The following is a 19,982-nucleotide window of genomic DNA, read 5'->3' on the forward strand; positions in this document are numbered from 1 at the left end:
AGAGTGTTCCATTTAAAATAACAAAGTTAATGTTATCTTTAGCTAAATCGGAAATTAACGATTTTGGTAATTTAAATTTTGGAATATAACAACGAAAAATGATTTCACACTTTAATTGCATCTGTTCTATGAATTGAGAGTGTATAATGAATGTTTGTAAACATTTGACGAGTCGCCACTGACAAACGAAAACAGACCATTTTCGAGAAAAGGTGGCTAGTAACAAAATATTTGGATTAACGTCAAGTGTATTTAAAAATTTCAAAATCAACTCTTCGTTTCCGCAAACAATTGAATTTGTTGGCATAAACGCAACATGGAAACCGAAATAAATAAGTGCCAAAAACAATAGTGGGTGTTGAGCGGCGATAAAAAAATCATTGTTCGTGCGGTCGATGTGGATGCAGCAGGCGAGATGAGCGGTTTACAGGAGCAGGACACAACAGCTCAAGATGCAGCTGCAGAGGAAGGTACGCAGCCGGCAAATCACATTATTTACATGTAAACATAACCTCTAATAACAAATCGTATTCCAGTTACCAAACAGACGATCCGCATGCAGGTATGGCAGGACATGATGAAAAACGATATTTCCGTATTCCCAAAACCGTTCGGCAGAATACCAAATTTCAAGGGAGTTACTGAAGCATCGGAGAAATTGCTCGAGCTCGAGGACTTTCAACAGGCCAAGGCGATCATAGTCGGACCCGATAAACCGTTGGAGACCGTGCGACTGTTGGCGCTGGAGAACGGTAAAGATCTGTACGTGCCGATTCCGAGATTGAAAAATTGGTTGCTGAAGAAGCTGTCGAAGGATGATAATGCGGATATTAAGAAGGTCGTCAATCGTTGGGGTATTGAGAATACAGGCAAGCCCGTGGATTTGGAGGAGGAACTCCACATTGATTTGCTTGTTATGGGAAGTGTTGCTGTTTCGAAGGAAGGCCATAGAATTGGAAAGGGAAAAGGTTATTCTGATTTGGAATATGCAATTCTGAAAGTTATGAAGGCTGTGGATGAAAACACCATTATTGTTACTGTCGTTCACGATTCTCAAGTTTTTGATGAGTTACCAGTTGATTTGTTTAAAAAGCATGATGTTCCTGTTGACTACATAGTGACTCCAACACAGGTGATAAAAGTTGAAACATGTTTACCCAAGCCTGCTGGGGTGTACTGGGATTTGTTATCAAAGAAAAGAGTTACATTTATGGATACCTTGCAAAGACTAAAGAAAAAACAGGAAAGGTAAGTGTTTCCATGGATAAAAACAAAACAATTATTTTGTTTTTACATTTTTTATATTGACATTACTATTTATCTGTCAATTTGTTTAATTGATATAAATATTAATCTTACTTAAAGTTGTAAGAATCAAACTGATGATTTGGTTGAAAGCATAGAAAAATAATTTTCAACATTATCTGGTACATTCCAATCAAAAAGCGTTTGGTCTGACTGCATTTTGAGAGAGACATTATGCACAATAAAGACAGTAAAAACCTGTAAATTTGCTCTGTAGTGGGAATCTTTTACTGTCTGTCATGCATGGTGCCTTCCTCAAAGTTCAGTAGGATTAAAAAGCTTCCCAATTGGTATATTATCTATCATTACCTTACTAAGACAAAAGAAAACCAGAAAGATGTTTCCATGAATTAAAAAAATAACTGATTTGGTCTCTTTATGTTGTATGTTGTAAATTATTTTGTAATATTTAAAGTGACGGGGTGGATACGACGTTGAAGGAAATAGACTCTGATAATGGGATGAACGGTAGAAGGAGGTTCAGAAGACCGTTTAGAAAGGTTCGTAAATCCAGCGACGAGGACAATTCGACTCCTAAAGAAGATAGGAAGACTCCGAGAACTCCCAGAAGAAAATTCCAAGGCAGGAGGTACAATAGGAAGAAATCTCAGACTGATTCTTCCACGGAGGAGAATAATAAAGACGTAATTGATATTTTTTATTAATATCGTTTATTGTATTCATTTTATTCTGTTACAGCCATTGAAGGATGCCAATCCTACTTCCGGTAGACGTCGTCCCAGCTCAAAACGTACAAACAGGCGCTTCCACATCGATTTTTCCTTGCTTGTAAGTAACATTGAGCGGAACGTTCGCGTAAGGGACTTGAAGAACGCTCTGACTGAACATGGTGTTAAACCAGATGACATAACTTGGAAGGGTTATAAGGGTTTCTGCTATTTGCATTATGGAAAGCCTTTTAAAAAGCAACTTGACAAGGAGAATGAGAAGAAGCCGTTTTCAGTCAACAGCGTTGTTAATGTTTTGCAATCTCTAAAATTAAGTGACAACACCACTTGCAATTTGGACGTGAAAATTATGGAACCCATAAGCAGGATCGAGACGACTGACATTACTGCAGTTTGAATATTATTTAGTTATATCATTTATATTACTCAATTATCATAGTACAAAAAAAATTATTTCGTTCCTTTTTTTATAAATGTAGCTTTAGTTTTTTTCTGGAAAGCTTTAATTTTTGTAAGAAATATGTATTTTGTATATCTTTATAATAAATGATGGTTTTGTATTACATTTGTCTTATTTAAAAACCTGTGAACGTGCCGAAAGTCATTCATTAATCCGCCATTCAATAAACATAATATAAATATCTGAGTGTACTTTGATGAACGATGTGCAATACTTCAAAATAAACCATAAATCCAACGATAATATCAGAGTCAACAAAGGTCATCACACTATTATGTCAGTTCCTATCCCAAAAAAAATTGGTCCACATGTGAGAACTGGAACACACGCACAGTTACAATCAGGAATTTAGTTCACCATGAACATCTTGTATATTTTATCTATTGTTGCGTTTTTACCTACCTTATTCAAGTGTGACGATGTTAAAAAGAAAAAAGTTTTAGAAATCAAAAAGCACTTAAAGAGGCTAAAGAAAGAAGAAGGTGCTATCAAATTGGTTGGTGGTAAAGACGAATATGAAGGTAATTATTTTGTTGTAATCACTAACTAGGGCTTGATATAAATTCATTCATTTCACTTTCATTTTTATTTTATCTTGCATATCGCGGTTTTATTTTGTGGGTCTCTCTTGATAACAACTTCCTGTAGCAAATGATTATTTAAACAAACTACTTTTGTTAATTTATCACTAAAATTAATTAATGGTGGAATTATTAGTTTAATTATTTAAAATATACTTTTATTATAACAAAACCTAGAGTTTATAACAAAATTATGCGTATTTCTTTCAAAGTTTAGTTTATGAAAAATTATGAATTATTTTATTTTGACAAATTTAATTAAACACTAAAAATAATTAATTATAGAATAATTAGCCTAATTATTTAAAATACACTTTTATTATAACTAAATCATCTAGGGTTTATAACATTTTAATGATAATAATAATTTTAATTAATACTTGGCCACTATTCGAGAAAATTGTGAATCATTTTATTTGGACAAACCGCTTTTTTGAATTTTTCTCAAAAAATAGAATAATTAGTCTAGTTATTTAAAATATACTTTTATTATAATTAAACAAAATTTTTATTAAAATTTAGTACTTATAGAATAAGAAATCAATACTGTACCAATATTCTAGAAAATTATGAGTCACTGTATGAAATGTTTATATCTTGTTGCACGACGACCCACATATGCTTGAAACTAACGCAATCTGTTTTTATGTAGGGTATTGTTCAATATATTATTTGTCTTTTGAACAAAATTGATGCATGATAAAAGGTCTTACTCATCTATAGATGATAAACCAAAGCAAATAAATGACGAATTTTTTTATAAATAATTTTGACTTAAGGAAACGTTGAAATTCTCCACAATGGGACTTGGGGAGCCATATGCGACGACGAATGGGATCTTGTGGAAGCAAAATTGATCTGTAAGCAACTCGGGTACGATGAAAAACTGGCTCAGCCAACAGTAAATTCGTATTTTGGTCCAGCTAAACGTAAATAACATAAATGCAAAAGTATGTAGTGAAACATTTCAAAATATAATTGCAGGCAGATATTGGATGGACAATATTTATTGTGATGGCACTGAAAACGAAGTTGCACATTGTAGGTTCGATGGATGGGGTCAGAACGACTGTACGAAAACGGAAGCGGCTGGTGTTATATGTGCCCAGCCTGAGCTAATCTTGAAACCTGAAGTAGAGGAAGAAATTAAAAGAGCCAAGTAAACAATGACGTTTAATAAAGTTATTTTAATTAATTACTGCTGTGTTTCAGTGTTAGGGTGACAATGCCAAAAATCAAGAAAATGAGACTACAAAGTGGGAGAGTTGCTACGGAAGGTCGCGTAGAAATTCAAACCAAGTCAGGGGAGTGGGAGGTAATATGCGGCGACGGTTGGTCTCTCCTCGAAGCCATGGTTGTATGCAAGGCTTTGAACTTGGGTAAATCATTTAATTTCAGTATGTTATGAATGTTATTATAGTTTTGTCAATTAGGGTACGCCAATGATGCGATGCAAACCGACTTCTTTGGAGGAAACTTGTCCGAAAGCAGTCTTGCGGGAGTGAAATGTTTGGGGAACGAAGCCACCTTAAGCGATTGTACACATGACGCCAGCCTCACTGGAAAATGTAAAAGCAAAGACGTGGCTGCCGTATCCTGTATCCTAACAATGGCTGACCTGGTGATTGACCACTTAGAACTGATCCGCACGGCACATTTAGAAGACAAGCAAATGTTTTTTCTAACTTGTGCCATGGAGGAGAATTGCGTGGCGTCAACAGCTTATGAGATTCAAAGAGAAAACGACGGATGGCACTTAGAGACTAGGAGATTGTTGAGATTTACTGCTAGGATATTCAACGCTGGAACTGCCGATTTTCGTCCCTCGATACCAAAACATTTATGGGAATGGCACATGTGCCACATGCATTATCACAGTATGGAGGTTTTTGCCACGTTCGATATTTTTAATGACAAAGGAGTTAGGGTGGCTGAAGGTCATAAAGCGTCGTTTTGCTTAGAAGACAACCAATGTCTGCCAGGTGTTAAACCCAGGTTTGCCTGCGCCAATTATGGCGACCAAGGGATTTCTGTTAACTGTTCGGATATTTACAAATACACTGTAGATTGCCAGTGGGTGGACATCTCGGACTTGGAACCTGGTAAATACACAATGAAAGTTGCCGTCAACCCTGAATTTAAGGTTCCCGAGATCAGCTTTGACAACAACGCAGCTACCTGTGACTTCTTATATACAGAGACATTTGGTGCTGTGTCCAACTGTACAGTAGGAAGACCTTAACGTATTTTCTTGTAATAAGTATTATGTTTAATGTTTTGTATTTTGTATCTAGGTTTTTTATTCATAATAACTAGTAATAAAACACAGTTTTCGCAATAAAACAATATAATGGTCTTTTTAATACATCAATTCTAGATAATATTCAGCTTACAGTATGTTTCGTGTTTTTCTTCTGGAATGAAATAAAACGACATTCAGATTTCCTCGCTCTAATATTTTTTGTGATATCTAACCCGTAATCTAGATGTATCCCATTTCAGCAGATGACGCCTAATAATAAATCTCACTTAAAAAAGAGGTATATAAAATCACAATACAACATATTATTCGTAAAGTAGAAAAAAATCATTTGGTATATTATTAAAAAAGTGATCATCTACCAATATGGAACCTTGTCTGCATGCTCAACACTTAAAGTCATATTTACATGGGTTTTGCTGATGGGTTCAATAATTGATTGGTCGACTACAGACACTAAATTATGACATTTTCACCAAATTATTAATACAAATTTTCAGATTTCTTTCAAGAACTATTCAATCAAGAAAACATTTTTTTAATAGAGCCCAAAGCTGTATGAAACAGTGGCAGTTTATAGTTGAAGACCAGACTGAAATCAAAATTCACTGGTGTAAATCAAAAATTGATGTAAATATGATAGACTAGTAAAATGTACTTATTGGGATTTCTAATGGCCAGAATTGCTGATTTCAGAAATCCAAAATTCTGTAGTTACATATAAAAAAAGACAAGCGTTAGTCATATACCCCAAAAGAACCAAATGAAGATTGAAATTGATAAGCAATTTCAAACACACTATTCTTCCGGTATACTCGTTGACATTTTGGTAGATAGATTTAAAAAATTAAATCTATTGTTAACACGTAACTTATGTAATATCAAATCAGTTCATGTTCACGTATTGATTTGTGCGGATTAATTAAAAAAAAGAAACTATGTCTAATTTTTTCTCACGGCGAACGTGAAAAGACAAACAGTTGTAATACTTTCCAAGAAAAGAAAATAAATATATTTAAATAACACGGTAGCAAAATATATCTTAAATAACGTATAAAAAATGTTTGTGCCTAAAATACCAGTTTTGTCGCTTTACTTCGCGGAAATGATTTGGGGCAGCAAGGCGGGGTTTATGGGGATGGGTTTCGTCCTGGGTAGCTGTTTTTTCTGTAAAATATCACACTTTAGTTATAAACAACGAAAAAGAGATGCGGGGTTCTTACCTTCCGTCTGAATGGAAAACATCCGTCGTTCTCCGACGAAACGTCCGGTTGGAGGATCAGGTCCTCTGGGCGGGTGTTGTTCGTGCCGAAAACGTTCAGCTGCTTGAAGCAGTCGGTTTCGATCATTTCGGTCTGCCACGGTATCGAGACACAGCCGGTGCTGAATTTACTATAGAACGACGAGTCGCTCTCGTCGATGTTCACACCCTTCACCGTTGAAAACTGCTCGATGTCCAGGACGTCCTTCGCATAAACGGCGTGTGGCTAAAAGAAGAAAAACCGATGCATAATCGTTTTATTTATATTTAGTACAAAGTGTATTTTCTGCACGTGTCATAATAAAACAATATAAACATGGGATTTCCTATTAACTACTTAGTGTCAGTTTACGTCACCAAAAAAGCTGTATAATAAATAACTGGCTTTTCGAAGAAAATCACAAGCTACAGATAAAATTGGAGATAAGAAACATAATATTAAGTGTCGGAAAAAGTAATTTTCGTTTAACTTTAAAACTTGCGTTCTATAAGCAAGTTCTTGCCAGGAAAAAAAATTGTAGGTTCCTGGAACTAAATAAGATATCAACCTCAGTCCTGACTTTATAATTAAACTATTTGTAAAAACTGAACAATAACGAAAAGAAATATTAGTCACATGAAGAACTCTCTGGACTTGCTAGATTAGGTGTAACATTCCATTTAACATTTTGAAGCTTCTTTTGCATGTCTAAAATGACACATCTGCCCTTGAATTGTCATGAAGCAGAATGCAAGCCAAAAAAGCTTGTCTTTGAGTAAGTGTGACCTTTTGGTAGTTATTCAATATGTGAAACACCATGTCCACCATAAAGTCATCAAAATCTTTGAGGTAAAGTTATTAGGGCCTGTTGATGTTGATGATTGATTCACCACAGTTTAATGACTGGTATACCTTTAAACGTGTACTAGATATTTCTTAATTTCTTTATTGGTATAGATTATCCGATGACCTTGATATTGTTCATCTTGTGATTTCTCTACTTACAGCAAAATGCATTACGTATGAGATATGACGCTTCAGTTGCTTTAAGTTGATTTTTGAACATTTAAAGGAAATACCAGTTATAGCCTTTGAATAGACTATTTTTAACCTAAATACAATGTAGAAGAAAAATAAATAGCATATTTAGGAAGGCCATCAAAAACTTAAGTTTTAAAATAAGAAATAAAAATGTTTTCGAACAAATCGTAAACCTAAAACGTAAAATACTTTTTCCCAGGTCTATTATACAACTAATAATTACATCAGGTACAAATGGAGGCTCGACCATTCCCGCCTCCAACCGTCGCCAGTTGAGCTGCTGGAAGAACGGGTGCTGCTTGATCAGGGCGGCACCGTGACGTCCCGCCTTGCCGCCCAGTCGCGCGAGCGGCGACTTGGCGAGCAGCTGCTGGCACAGGTGCTTTGCATCCTCGTTGAACTTGTTCGAGTACTTCTCCTGTTCGTTCTTGACGCGACGGTCGACCTCCTCCCGTTTGACTTTCTCCTTACGGGCGCGGAACGGCGCCTGGCCCTCGATCATCTCGTACAGCAGGCAACCGAAACTGAACCAGTCCGGGCTGAACGTGTACCGCTCGTTGTCTATCACTTCGGGTGCTGGAAATAGAACGTTGATATTCGAATTGAACTTTGACATTGTACAAAATGGGAAAGTTTTATTATTTACTTATTCCTTGGGTATTCCCTTTTAATTATTCATGTAACTTTATCTAGTTACATACATGTACATGTGGACGTCAACAAATGTTAAAAACGTTACTTAATTAAATTTGCTAAAAACATTTGGTCGTTATCTCTTTCACTGTATTTCTGTTTTTTAATCTTAAATAAAAACAAAACCAGTTAAAAGTTCACTAATTAGCTTTATTCGAGGCGAATGCAAATGATTGTTCCAGTTTTGAAAGTTTTTGGTTCAATTAATTGAATTTAAAAGTTGTTTTCATTGTATGAAAAGGAGATACTGTTTAGAGTTTAGTAACATACGAAGTGAAATTTTTATAGCATTGTGCCTATTGTTTTAGAAATCTTAGAAAAAAAATAATTTTAAAATTAATAATAGGGTAATAGAGTATTTTAAAAGTAAGTTAAAAAAAAAAACATAAAAAGTACAATTTTTTTTTATTAAATTTAATGAAATTTTAAAAAATTCATAAAAAATTATTTTTTATTTTTTGAAAATATTATATATTTGATGAACTTACTGAGAAAAAATGCATTATAAAAATTGATTTCAAAAAAATTTCAAGGAAAAACGTCAAAAATCAGTGTTGTTCAAAATTAATTTTTCTCTAAGAGATTTTAAATTTTTTCACGTTCAAAATATAGGAAATATAAGAAAAAATATTGACTTTTTGATTTTTTATAACATAAAAGTTGTTAAATTTTTAAAAATTCATAATAAATTGAAAACTCTTTAAAAAAAATATATAATATATATAAAAAAAATTGTTCATACAAATTTCAAGCAAAAGATGACGAAAAGTTCATTTCTTGGCATGCACGTTAAATATATGAAAAAATATTGATTTTTTGATTTTTTATGATATAAAATATGAACTTTTAATAAAAATTGTTAAATTTCAATTTCAAAAATTCATAACACATATATTTTTGATAAATTTTGTGAAAAAAATAGGTTTATAGTATAAAACTGTTTTCATAAAAATTTCAAACAAAAATCGGATATTTTTAAAATTAATTTTTCTCTAAGAAATATTATTTTTTTTACTCAATCAAAACTCTTTGATTGATACACTTTAATGTGCCAAAAAGCACAGTTTTTTGAGTTTTCATGGCTGAAAATTGGTAGAACCGTGATTCTAAACAATTACCCTATCAGATATCCATTTTATTTGCAATTACATGTAGAATTTAAAAAACCAAAAATATACAGGATGTTCCACAGAAAATATCAAAGTTGATGCCACTTCTAGTGAAACGAAAAAGAAAATTTTGTTGGAAATAAATTAGAAATGTAGTTCAAGATAAATTATATACGTAAAAAAATTCTGTTTTTGTTAATCTGCTAGAAAAAAAATGAGGATCTAAGGACTTTTTCTCTATCTGGTCTGAAAATACTTGTAATAGCCAAAATTCTTACATAAATTAAAACATTTTAATGAATTTGTAAACTTCAAGCCAGATTTCAAAGGAGACTTGAAATATATGAATATAAATTAAACATTTTATCAAGAAACTTTGTTCTACACAAATTTAAGTTATTTGACTTGTAAAAGTTTAGAACGTCTTAATCATCAAATAGTAAGTAAAGTTGTTCTGTAGATCAAAGGCTTATTTACAGTGTTTTAGAATAAAAAATTAATTAGTAATAAGCAGATTTTAGAACTTGAAATGTTGTTTTATTAAAAGACTCTTACCCATGTATCCAACAGTGCCGACTCTCCCTCTAACCGTCTCCGTTTCCGGTATATCTACAGCTAAACCTAAGTCAGAGATCCTCACATGACCTGCATCGTCAAGTAGAATGTTTTCTGGTTTGCAGTCTCTATATACAATGCCCTGCAAAATCAATTTTATATTAATATCCAAAACATTTTTCAATTTTATTGCATTATAAAACGAAATCACATCGAACCAATAACAGAATTATATGTTTAATTCAACACGACATTGTCGGAAACTCAAATAAAATACACGTAGTATGCAGATATGGAACTGAAACATGGTGACCCAGTTGCGAGAAAAATCCCGGCGGGCCCGAGCCGACAGCAAAATCGGGTTCGTCTGTCGAATAGGAAAAAAGTTAATTTGATACGTGTAAAATCCAAAATCGATTGCCGATCGCCCCGGAACACACAACACACACGCTGAACTTGTCGAACGTATTTTCTCGTATTGGTTCCGATTTTGAGAAACAACGACACGTCGACGAATTAATAAGCCACCCGGAATTTAGTTCTGCGAATCGGATAAACAAGAGATAATAGAATGGAATTATCTTGATGCAATAATGGCGATCCCTCCGATAATTACATATGTTGCAGGGGCTTTAATCAAAAACGGGTGTTTAATAACGTTTTACAGGAGTAATGAATTCGGTGGTGGCTTGATTATGCAGTAATACACGTGTTTAAACACGTAAATCAATAGGGTTTTGGATTGTGGTCTTATTAAGCTTAATATAACAAATTCAGATTATGTATAAATTTAGATAAAGGTAATTAAAGTTCATAATACAAATCAGAAACCAATATAAAGAGGATTAAGGTTAAACATATGTTTGTTGTTGTATTGGTTATGTTTTGATCTTTCTATTATGTGTATTATTATAAGAGATTCAAAAAAAGTTATTTTTATGAAACAAATGTATATTCACTCACAGGATAGCATCATCTTCTATTTATTTTAACATTTTTTGATAAATTCTTCCAGTTTAATAACTAATTAGCAAAGTAGAGTTGAACAAAGAATAAAAATAACTGGGCGATTTGGCACATGTCAATGTTTTGCATAATTCTTATTCGACGTCGACATTTTATTTCATTCAAAAGTTATTAAAAATGGGAATCCTTTACGACCTCATTGTATATATATTTTTATTAGTACCCTCTGAATATTATGACATTTTCGGATAGATTATCTGAGTAAAATGTTATATGCTGCTACTCATAACTAATTATCAAAGTAGCGTTGAATAAAGAATACAAATAACTTTCAAATGAATTGTCACAAGTCCACCATCAAATAAAAATTGATAGTGTCCTTATGGTACTGGGCGATTAGACACATGCCAACTTTATGGCAAAATTTAGTTGCTTTGACAACATTTTGAAACGTTTTTATTCAATGTCGATATTTTATCACCTCACTGTATATCTGAGGGTATAAACAATTTATAGAGTTTTAAATATGTATATACACATATAAAATTGCATATTTTACATGTTGTTAAAAATTTATTAAAATGATTAAAAAACAAAACAATTATTAGGGGTGAAAAGAGAAAACAAACAAAAACGTTCGTGATTTGTGTATTATGAGTTAAAACGTCAAACAAAGTTTTGAGCTCCATTAAACTCTAGTCGAAATGCAAACAAAGTTGAACTAGAATAACAGTAAAATTAAATATTTGCATATCGAGATTGTGGGTTATTAGGTTTTACGTGCCTTAAAACAAAGAGAAAAATTGTCAACGTGCAGCACGAGACCCGATACACAAACACTACAGTGTGGCGAGAATCGATAGTCTCGAACTCCGGGGCTAAACTGTTGTAATCAACAGTGGAGCACTTACAGACTGCTTGCTCCTAATAATCTCAATCAATGTATAAATGATGCGAACCAGGGTGTCTCGTAAACTATTTCCCTCAACTCGGGCTTATGTAAATTACACCATTGCCTAAACGGAAACTTCGGAATTGCCAGAAACTTGTGTAATTATTCAGTAATAACTCCCGTGCTGATGAAAAAGCAATTCTGAGCGACATTTATTAGACAATTAAGTCGTTTATTTACAAGTTTCGCAGGCGAAAATTAAATCGAACGGTTCGGCCTAATTTCACGGCTCAAACATGAATTTATTTATGTTTGTGTAATCCCCCAAATCACTTTGATATTTCAGTGCTACGTCAACGCAAAAAATCACCCATCACAACCGTTATCAGACCTAATCTTCCGGTTTTAATATCGCCTACAACGCAAATGACGTTTATAGTCATGTTGTAGAAAACAAATTAACCGTGCCAAAACGTACCGTGTAAACATAATATTACAACTTTGTCATTTGCGACGGGCACTGTTGATTCTGTGCGCCGTACACTGGCAAGAGGCGGAATTTAATTATCCTTCACCTTAGTGCAATCAAGACGCCGAGTCCGTGTTCTTTTTTATTCGTATATTGTTTCGAGATGGTTTTAATTAAATTTGCGCCGCGGAATAAAATGTAAATAGACGTGTACGAACCGGATCAACAATGGATTTAATTTAAATGTTAATTTACTAAATAAATATTAGACGGTGGTGAAATTATCAGGAATTATAATATAATGTTCAGGGGGGATTTAAATTAAGTTATAAAGTATGACCAGGACAAATAGGTTGTAATAACAATAATTACAACTGTTTAGATCAAAGAATTTTTGTTCTTTAGTATTCTTGAACATTTCTTGTGCAGACACAGTTCAATATTCATTTCATTTTTGTTTTGTTTAAGGGTTTCTTTGATTCATTTCAATTTAAAATGGTAGAAATTTCCTTTATGGAATAACATGTTTGGGAAGTGGAATGAAATGAGGTGTCTTCAATGATGAATTCAATTTTGTTTGAAGTTTTCTTAATGGTCTTGTAGGTGTCAGAATGGAATATACAAGATTGTTGCCTTTCCTTAGAAACCTCCTTACCTCAAATTGAGAGGGTTACTTTGAAGGACCTCTTAGGCAGATTTTGTAATTCATCTCTCTTCCCACAGATGAATCTTTAACATTTCTTTACTGTTATTTACTTACTCCACAAAAAATCAATGAAATTTAACCATAGGATCTGGTTTCTATATGACTGAGTATATTTGTATTATATAATCATATATTTTATTTACCTAATTCGGTGAGTATTTATCTATCAAATCCCCACACAAACAAATGTTTCGTTTTATCAAAGTATGTCACAGTACTAAAATAATTTGTTGAACACCTTTATAAACAACACCACAACAATCAATTTCAATGCACTTCAATGTAAGAACAAGAAAATCTTGATTGAGTATACAGGGTGAATCACTTAAATTATTTATTAGAAGTTTATGGAGAATAAAAAGTTATTGATTTGAAATTTGTATAGCAATTACTACTTGATTTGAAATAGTTTTCTAATTTCATTTCTGGTTTTGCCGGATGTGACATAAAATTTGTTATTTTCAACATCCTGAATATTCTTCTAATATTAAATTACCACGTTCTATATCTAAACGCAATAGAGTTTGAATTAATATTATTACATATTATTATTCTCTTCACATAAATATTCATTTTATGTGAAGAGAATAAAAAGAAATTTCACCAAAAATAAAATAAAAATAATGCTGATTTTTTTGTGTACTGAATGTGCTATGCAATTGACTTACATAATATTTTTGGTAAAATGTCTATTAATAATAAATTAAATTATGGTAAAACATACATACGATTCTTATAAAGTAATAAAGTTATTGATGTTTTAAAATGTATAAAATTAAACGTAAATAACGAACACCCAGTATAAAATTTGGGAGTAATAAAAAATGTCCAATTATAGGGTGGTCTTTACTTAACATGTATACCACAAATGATCTTTCTAGAATCAATTTTGGGGCATTAAAGTTAGACTAAAAAATATTGAAAAAAATTAATAACTTAAAAACTATTGGGTTTGGAGAAAGTGTGGGTTATTTTTTTCTTTTCTGCTACCTGTTGGTGTAGATGATCGAGCCCACAGATAACCTCGGCGGCGTAGAACTTCGCCCTAGCAATGTCCAGACCGGGCTCGCCGCCCATATTGTATATGTGAAACTTGAGATCACCACCGTTCATAATCGTCAACACTAAACACAAAGCGTCTTTAGTCTCGTAGGCGTAAGCCAAATTCACGACGAACCGTGAGTTGATCTTCTGCAGTATCTGCTTCTCGGTCAGCACCATTGCCTCGCCCTTACGCTTTTTGATGCGCTTCTTCTCCAGCTTCTTGCACGCGTACATCTTGCCAGTTGCCCTCACCTGTAAAAAAATGTATTTAATTTAATTTTGGATGGTACTTCTGCTTTCTGTGCCAATAAAATTAGAACTTATCATATATTTTATTAATTTTTCGTCATATCAACATATTTTGACAATTTGCTTCTAAAATTTTAAGAATTTTCAATTTTATTTTGAGTTTCAGAAGTTAAAGTATTACCAAAGTCAGTAACAGTTCCAGATTTAAATGAAGAGATGAAATGTGGCGTTGAACGATTCAAACGCACTGCCTGCAATTGTATTTACTTAAAATCAATTAAATAATCTCCTATTTTAAACGTCCCTCGTTCCGTTTCGCGTGTAACAAATTAACCTAATTGATTTTGAAACGTATACGTGCCATAATTAATTTAACATTGAACGTATTGCGTTTTGAAAATTCTCAGATACTCGTCGCAATTATTCCATTTTTGGGGTCAAGTAAAATGGTCCAAATACAGAAATTTTATGTTTCACTTATACGACAATAATCTATTCGCAGAAATCGACAGCGGTTCAGTTTTGTTTAGGTGGATTGTATGTTTCGTCAAATATGCACGGTCGAATTCTTCCGATTCAACAAACCATGTGATTAATCGACACGAGACCAAATTGTTCTAAGCTGTTTTATTGTATTGTCAAGTTAATCGCGAGTGCGAGCTCGTTTATTTAATTCGCTCCGGCGGTGTTTTGCATGCTGCACCGTAATTACTTAATTATACCGCATTATTATAGTGTAATCAATGTCCATTTAGTTTTCTGGGATTTTCTAACGAGCGGTTTTAACCAACACATTACCTTACACGTTTGACATGTAGATTCGTTGTCAAATTGATGTTTTAGATAATAAAATACATCAGATTTAATGGATACAAATATTTCTATTTAAAAATCTGTTCCCAAAAATTCACTCAATTTGTGAGATGTAAAAAGTTTTTCTGTGATTTTTGAACGAGTTGTGACAGACATTTTACCTTAAATGTTTGTTATGTAGATTTGTCGTCAAATCGATGATTTAAATAATAGAAAACAGCAGTTTTTATAAGATACAAACAAATATTTCTATCTAAAAATCTATTCCTAAAGTTTACTCAATTTGTGAGATGTAAAAATTTCGTTTTTTGAACGAGGAGTTAACAGACTTTTTACTTTAAATGTTTGATATATAGATTTGTTGCCAAATCGATGATTTAAATAATAAAATACTGCAGTTTTAATAAGATACAGACATTTTATATTTCTATCTAAACATCTATCCTAAAGCTTACTCAATTTATGAGATTTAAGAATTTAGTTTTTCTGAGATTTCTGAACGAGCCTTTAACAGACATTTTACCTTAAATGTTTGATATATAGGTTTGTCTTCAAATCGATAATTTTAATAATATAATACAGCAGTTTTGATAAGATACAAACATTTCTATCTAAAAGTCTATTCATAAAGTTTACTCAATTTGTGAGATATAGGAATTTAGTTTTTCTAGAATTTTTTTAACGAATTATTAACACACATTTTACCTTAAAGGTTTGTTTATAAAAAATCTATTCCTAAAAGTTTACTTAATTTGTAATAAAAAATATTTGTTTTTTTCTGAAATTAGCTGTTAACCTTAAATGTTTAATGTGTAGATTCGTAAAAATTCATGTTTTAACTATAATATAATACAGTACATTTAATGGGATGTAAACATCTTTATTTAAAAAAATGTTCCAAAATGTTTTCTCAACATGTGACACGAAAGCAATTAGTTTTCTGGGATTTTCTAATGAGTGGTTAACAGACACTTTACCTTACACGTCGTCAAAATGAAATTCCAAGTAATAAAGCACAGTAGTTTTAAAAGGACAAAAACATTTCTTTGTAAAAACGTATTCCGAAAAGTGCTCACTTTTGTGACATGCAAATGTCCTTCACATTCGACTCTTAAATAATGAGATGCCCCGGATAACGGACGTGTATAAAGCATCTCATTTCGTCCGATACAAAAACCATTTTACAATTGCTAATGATCGCCATAATCGATGTCGTCGATTTAAGAACCGAACATAAATTGAAATTGGTCGACGACAGTTTTATTTATCCGACCAATATTTTTTGACGGGCTAATGGAAAATATCGTCTCGACTTCTGTTCGGAGTTCTAAATGTTTTATTAATGTTTTCTATATCGGTTTAACCGGCAAAGTTTGTGTTCCTCCGAGTGCTTAATGGTCCCGCTGGGATTCTCCGGGGCAACGCAGTCGTTTCACGTTTATTAAATAAGCAACAGTTTTATTTTCAGGTTGTATCATTTGTAATTCTGTTAAATGTTGTGACGGTATAAATTTAAAATAAATATCGGTTGGATTTTAAAATGCACCCACATAATAAACGTTTACTGTGGAAGATCGCACGAAGAATTTTTATCGGCCAGCCCCGATCATTAAAACGAACACATCAAAAGCCACACGGCGTGGTTTATTATTCTTTCGTTGGTCTGACGTCAAAAGCGGCGTCATAAATTGTGTCGCATTTTAAAAGACCGATTTTCGCACATACACCAGTTGATTTAATGGGGTTTTAGGTGGTGCGACACGTGGCGCCCCGAAATAGGCACAGAAACAGAATTTTTATTCGAGTATTTGGTTTTATTTGGAGGTGCGGTTGAATGTTAAGTAGTTTGTTAAATGAGGCGTTTAAATATCACTTTTCTAAACTTTATTTATCATTAACAACTAGCGTAATTAAACAAAACTACTACTAATATCAATTGATAATTATATCAAGATTGATCAAGGATTTTTATATTCACTCAACACTTTTGAATATATTATATAATTGATAATTTTCTTAGAATTTGTAGTATTATTTAATATTTTTGAGAATGTTCAAAAATTATTCATTAAATTTAATTTATAATAATTTTAATATTTAAAAATGATTATCAAAATTATAAATTTTCAGCAAAACTAACATTAATTTTCTTAATATTATTATTATTTTTTCATTTTATATTTGATTTTTTTGATATACATTAATTACAATTTATATATTTAAACGTTTCCTTAACTTTTTGTGAAAAAAAAACTAAATTTAATTTTCTCAAATTTTATCATTTTGTATTTTGGAAAAAAAAATATACTTTGAAGGGAAAGTTTTGATATTATAATCAAAATTTTGAAATAATTTGCTGTGATATCATTTAATTTTCTTTTTGTATATAGTTTCAAGAATTTAATGATAATAATTTTGACGTTTTTGCATTAATTACAATACATAAATTTTGAATTATAAGTTCTTCTTTTATTTATATTGATAAAAATCAAATTTAATTTTTTTAATGTTTTTCTTTGGCAGATTAAGTTTTAACAATTTATGTTTCTCATTATTTCTGAAATTTCAAGAATTTTTTAGTAATAATTCTGCCATCATTTTTAAAATTTTGTATTTTTCAATAATTATAAGTTATTTTATTAATCTAAAATTTTAATTGATTTGTTTTATAAAAATATTGAATGTTTCATTAATTTATAATGACAAAATTCAAATTTAAATGTCTCAAATGTTTACCATTTTGTATTTTTGAAAAATATAGTTTTGAGAATTAATATTCTTATTATTTTTTTCAAATTTCTTTATCACCATTTTTAACATTTATAATTTCAGTAATTCATCAGTTTTTCAAATGCTTTATTAATTTTCGGAATTTTAATTTTATTGTCTTTATTGTATAATTTTGATCCTTTGTAATAATTTGCTTCGATGTTATTAATCATTTAATTTTTTTGAATAATAGAATTTTTTAGTAATAATTTTGTTGTTTTTAATTTTTAATTTCTAAAAATATTTTTATGGTACTTATTTTATAATATTCTATTAGTTTATTTTAATATTATGTATAATAATACATTAATCACGGTTTATAAATTTTTAATTTTAACAATCTCATTTATTTTTGATGATAAAAATAAATATATTTTTAAATTTTATATTTAGAAAAATTATTTTAATAAAAAAAAGTTTAGCACTTTTTATTCAAAATTTTGTACAAATTTGTTTTTTTTTTTACAGTAATTATTTAGTAGAAATTTTGTCGTTTTTAAAGTTCCTTTTATATTTTTAGTACTTTTTTATAATTTTAGTACTTTTTTGAGACTTAATAATTAGTTACAATTATTTATGATCAAATAACTAAACAAGTCTGATATATCTACACAGTTGATAAAAATTTATTTAAATTATTATGACTTACAAAACCTCATGTTAATTTCAACAAAATAAGAAACATTAATGCACACCAATTGAAGCCGACAACAAATGGATGTGCTTGGTATTCAAAATGCGACCACCAATCGAACCGACCAAATCAATAGACGGAAATGCAAAGTGCAAATTCCAAATTCATGTCTTTGCCTGAACACGGTCCTTGTGCGTCAAAGCTTGTTTAATTGTTTCGTTTCTGGCATGCCGACAATACAAATGGGCCGTCTGACCGTTTGGCGAACGCCGCCCAAATAAATTCACATGAACGTCTCAACATCAGCAACTTGGCCGATTCTAAAATCGTCCACTTTCAACACCGAGTTTTCGAGGAAGCCCATTCCCGATAATCTACCATCCGTTCATTTATTTATATTGCAAGGCTTAATTCGACAACAAGGCGGAAAGGTCAAACGGTTTTCGAAAACCCCTTAATTAAATACGTTCGCGAAGTATTGCTGTCTACTTTGTAGCTTCGGAAAAGCACCTGCCTCGACACGTAATTATTTATGAATAATTAATGTGCTCTCTTCGTTATATTTTACATAACACCCGCAACCCATTTGTTTTGCCCGCGGTAAATAACTCGCACACACACACAACAAGTGTTGATGAAACGTGACGTAAAAACGTTCATATTAAATATTTATCGGGGCGAAAATATTAGGATAGGAGAGTACGTCGAAAACGAGTTTTGCGGTTCGATGTTTTCCTTTTGAGGAAAGCTGATTACCCCACCGGGAAGCGGGATGAAATGGTAATGTGGTCGTACAACGTGAGCTATGTAAGAGCCATCGGAAAGTTGAAAGCAAACAAGAGAAGGGTGAAACGCAAACAGACTCACCTTTCGATATTTTATTTTTACGAATAATTTAAAACCGACTGAAATAAAATTATTTCCCCAGTTTTGATGGAAATGAAAAGGAAGTAAGTTTGACTTGGTGGATTTGCAAAATGAAAAATATTAAAATTGTTATAACGTAAGTATGTGATTTGGTAAATCTAAAGTGATAAACATATATTTTTTAAATAAAATGCAGTAATTTATTTCTAAATTGGTTTTATAATACCAAAAAAGATGATTTATGTATTATTAATTATTAAATGAAATGTTTGTGTTAAAATTATTGAAAAATAAGAGAGATTATGTACTGTTAAGATAAAATTTTAAAACATTTTGTTGATTTACTGGCTGAAAACAAATATTAGAGATACTTGTATCATATTAATTTCTAGTTATTATGTTATTAAAAAATATTATTGATTACTTATCAAAATCATTTATTGCTTAATACAATAAAAATTAAACAAAATATGATCGTTTTAAAATACCTTCAGTAAACAATTAATCTAAGATAGTATATATAATAAAAATTAAATAAAATATATTCTCATGTATATTTTTTGTTTCATTGTTTATCAACATAAAAATTAAGTAAAATATATTTAATATACTTTTTATTTGTACAAAAAAACAATAAAT

At 31.4% G+C, this 19,982-nt stretch overlaps 3 protein-coding genes and 1 long non-coding RNA gene across 4 annotated transcripts in view; 2 read left to right on the forward strand and 2 right to left on the reverse strand.

The window, feature by feature from the left end:
* The first annotated feature begins 197 nt into the window (after positions 1 to 197).
* Positions 198 to 2,554, forward strand: LOC109594478 (methenyltetrahydrofolate synthase domain-containing protein). Its single transcript, XM_020009700.2, has 4 exons — positions 198 to 470; positions 537 to 1,248; positions 1,721 to 1,949; positions 2,005 to 2,554. The coding sequence occupies exons 1-4, from the start codon at positions 416 to 418 to the stop codon at positions 2,389 to 2,391; spliced, it is 1,383 nt and encodes a 460-aa protein (XP_019865259.1). The 5' UTR covers positions 198 to 415; the 3' UTR covers positions 2,392 to 2,554.
* Positions 2,407 to 2,948, reverse strand: LOC126265643 (uncharacterized). The gene is made up of 2 exons (XR_007548140.1): positions 2,857 to 2,948; positions 2,407 to 2,771 (listed from the first exon to the last, which is right to left on the reverse strand). It is a non-coding gene; the product is annotated as an uncharacterized LOC126265643 (long non-coding RNA).
* LOC109594516 (lysyl oxidase homolog 3) lies at positions 2,778 to 5,480 on the forward strand. Its single transcript, XM_020009737.2, has 5 exons — positions 2,778 to 2,975; positions 3,815 to 3,964; positions 4,020 to 4,194; positions 4,248 to 4,414; positions 4,469 to 5,480. Exons 1-5 carry the CDS (start codon positions 2,813 to 2,815, stop codon positions 5,275 to 5,277), a joined length of 1,464 nt encoding a protein of 487 aa, XP_019865296.2. The 5' UTR covers positions 2,778 to 2,812; the 3' UTR covers positions 5,278 to 5,480.
* LOC109594515 (G protein-coupled receptor kinase 2) overlaps positions 5,365 to 19,982 on the reverse strand; it is a 43,496-nt gene continuing 28,878 nt past the window's right edge. The window contains exons 4-8 of the mRNA XM_020009736.2: positions 13,958 to 14,263; positions 9,935 to 10,076; positions 7,801 to 8,153; positions 6,519 to 6,782; positions 5,365 to 6,462 (exon numbers count right to left, since the gene is read on the reverse strand). Of these exons, the coding sequence (XP_019865295.1) occupies positions 6,388 to 6,462; positions 6,519 to 6,782; positions 7,801 to 8,153; positions 9,935 to 10,076; positions 13,958 to 14,263 (1,140 nt within the window). The 3' untranslated portion in view covers positions 5,365 to 6,387. The remainder of the gene's footprint in view (positions 6,463 to 6,518; positions 6,783 to 7,800; positions 8,154 to 9,934; positions 10,077 to 13,957; positions 14,264 to 19,982) is intronic.

Source organism: Aethina tumida, chromosome 5, assembly GCF_024364675.1.
Source record: "Aethina tumida isolate Nest 87 chromosome 5, icAetTumi1.1, whole genome shotgun sequence".
In the NCBI taxonomy this organism is placed as follows: domain Eukaryota; kingdom Metazoa; phylum Arthropoda; class Insecta; order Coleoptera; family Nitidulidae; genus Aethina; species Aethina tumida.

Coding starts and splice junctions, on each gene's coding strand:
- LOC109594478 (XM_020009700.2), top strand. CDS start 416: ATGAGCGGTTTACAGGAGCAGGACACAACAGCTCAAGATGCAGCTGCA. Junction 471..536: donor AGATGCAGCTGCAGAGGAAG/GTACGCAGCCGG, acceptor ATCGTATTCCAG/TTACCAAACAGACGATCCGC. Junction 1,950..2,004: donor CGGAGGAGAATAATAAAGAC/GTAATTGATATT, acceptor ATTCTGTTACAG/CCATTGAAGGATGCCAATCC.
- LOC109594516 (XM_020009737.2), top strand. CDS start 2,813: ATGAACATCTTGTATATTTTATCTATTGTTGCGTTTTTACCTACCTTA. Junction 3,965..4,019: donor GTATTTTGGTCCAGCTAAAC/GTAAATAACATA, acceptor ATATAATTGCAG/GCAGATATTGGATGGACAAT. Junction 4,195..4,247: donor GAAGAAATTAAAAGAGCCAA/GTAAACAATGAC, acceptor GCTGTGTTTCAG/TGTTAGGGTGACAATGCCAA.